The 1791-nt window shown below is 39.0% G+C and overlaps 1 protein-coding gene across 1 annotated transcript in view; it reads right to left on the bottom strand.

Moving 5' to 3' along the window:
- DHX9 (DExH-box helicase 9) overlaps positions 1 to 1791 on the bottom strand; it is a 42088-nt gene that overhangs the window by 33187 nt on the left and 7110 nt on the right. Inside the window, exon 4 of the mRNA XM_045297987.1 lies at positions 532 to 646. Within this exon, the coding sequence (XP_045153922.1) occupies positions 532 to 646 (115 nt within the window). The remainder of the gene's footprint in view (positions 1 to 531; positions 647 to 1791) is intronic.

Genomic DNA, 1791 nt, shown 5'->3' with positions numbered 1-1791 from the left:
TAAGTGGTGGGGATGAAAACAAAAAGAAACTCAAGAGGTTTAAGAAAGCTGACTTTTGATGAGAAAGCAAATAAATGCCCCATTGACTACCCAGCAAGTCTAATTAGACACATATTTCCTCCTTTACTCCTATAATTATTCCCATCTTACAAATACTAGATTGAGACTTAATGTGATCAACATCCTAGCTAATCTACCCTACAGTTGTCATCCCAGTAAACGTTTTGGCAATATCAAAGAGTAAATTTTACAGACTAAAATCAAAGAATGGCTTTGATTCTTAAGCTAAACAAATCTATATTTTAGTGGGGGAAAAGCTAGAAATGAGAAAGGGAAATTCCCAAGATTATGCCATGTGAACTCAGAGATAGAAATTTGGTAACGCTAACATCAAAGAAATGAGATGATGAAACCCCGGAGTTGTGTCTCTTAGCATCAAGTTTCTGTCACTGTTTCTTTGTAACTAGGGAAGAAGCCAAACACAGATCTATTTTCTTCCCGTTGTCAAAAGTGCACACATTAATCTCTCACCTGCCTTGAGGGCCAGATGTGGAGGAAGTGGTCCTCCTAGGGTTGTGGGTGCACTTCCATCAGTACTTGCTGTACCATCAGGATTATCAGTGACTGAAGGTATAGGAGGTGCCACCTAGAAAATGAAAAGTCAGGACATAAGTCCTTCTGCTTTCATGAGGATAAGTAAAATTTTTACTACTTAAGGAGGCTCACATAACATCTTTTACTTTTCTGTTGTGGTTATATTGTTGTTAGGTGTCATCCAGTTGGTTCCAACTCAGAGCAACCCTGTGTACAACATTGGGGACCATTGTGTAATCCTTCACCATCCTCACAAATGTTCTTGCATGCTTGAGCAGCCACTGTATCAAGGCATCTTATTGAGGGCTTTCCTCTTTTTTGCTGCCCCTCTACCAGTTATGATGTCCTTGAGCGGTGGTCTCTTGATAACATGTTTATAGTATGAGACAAATTCTTGCCATTCACATCTCTAAAAGCATTCTGGCTGTTTTCTTTCCAGACAGATTTGTTGGTTCTTTTGGCAGTCGATGGTACCTTGAACATTCTTCACCTATACCATAATTCAAATGCAGTGATTCTTCAAGATTCAATGTCCAACTTGTACATGCACAGGAGGCAAGTGAAAATATACTAGCTCAGGTCAAGCACACCTTCTTAGTGCTCAAAGTAACTCCCTTGCTTTTCAACACTTTATCCATGAATATTGATTTTGCACCTAACTAAATGAAATCCTTGACAACTTAAATCTTTTCTAGATTTATCATGTTACCCACTGGTCTAGTTGTGAGAATTTGGGTCTTCACAGTGAATTGTAATCATACTGGAGGCTGCCATATTTGATCTTAACCAGGAATTGTTTCAAGTCCTCATTTTTAACAAGCAGGTTGTACATCATCTGCATGCCTTGAGTTATTACTAAGCCTTCAACCAATCCTGATGCCGCACTTTAGGTTAACTACAGCTTAGGACCCAAACAAATGTCTTTGTATAGTCAATAAACACAAGTACATATCTTTCTGGCATGATAACCTTATTCCACCTATCCTCTTAATCCAGACGGAAGCTCTGGCAGCTCCCAGCAATGTAAATCTACAACCATTGTTGGACGATTTTCAGCAAAATTTTACTTACACGTGGTCTGTACACTAGGTGTACAGACATTTCTTACATACCCATCTCTATGGACATGTGTCACGTCAAAATGACCTCATGAATGTGTCACGACATTCACAAGACCTCCCTTTTTGATTAAAAAAC

This window comes from Echinops telfairi, unplaced genomic scaffold (genome assembly GCF_000313985.2).
Source record: "Echinops telfairi isolate 266 unplaced genomic scaffold, ASM31398v2 ScPeMD7_7424;HRSCAF=8462, whole genome shotgun sequence".
Classification (NCBI taxonomy): Eukaryota; Metazoa; Chordata; class Mammalia; order Afrosoricida; family Tenrecidae; genus Echinops; species Echinops telfairi.
This window is presented reverse-complemented; position numbering and strand designations above follow the sequence as displayed.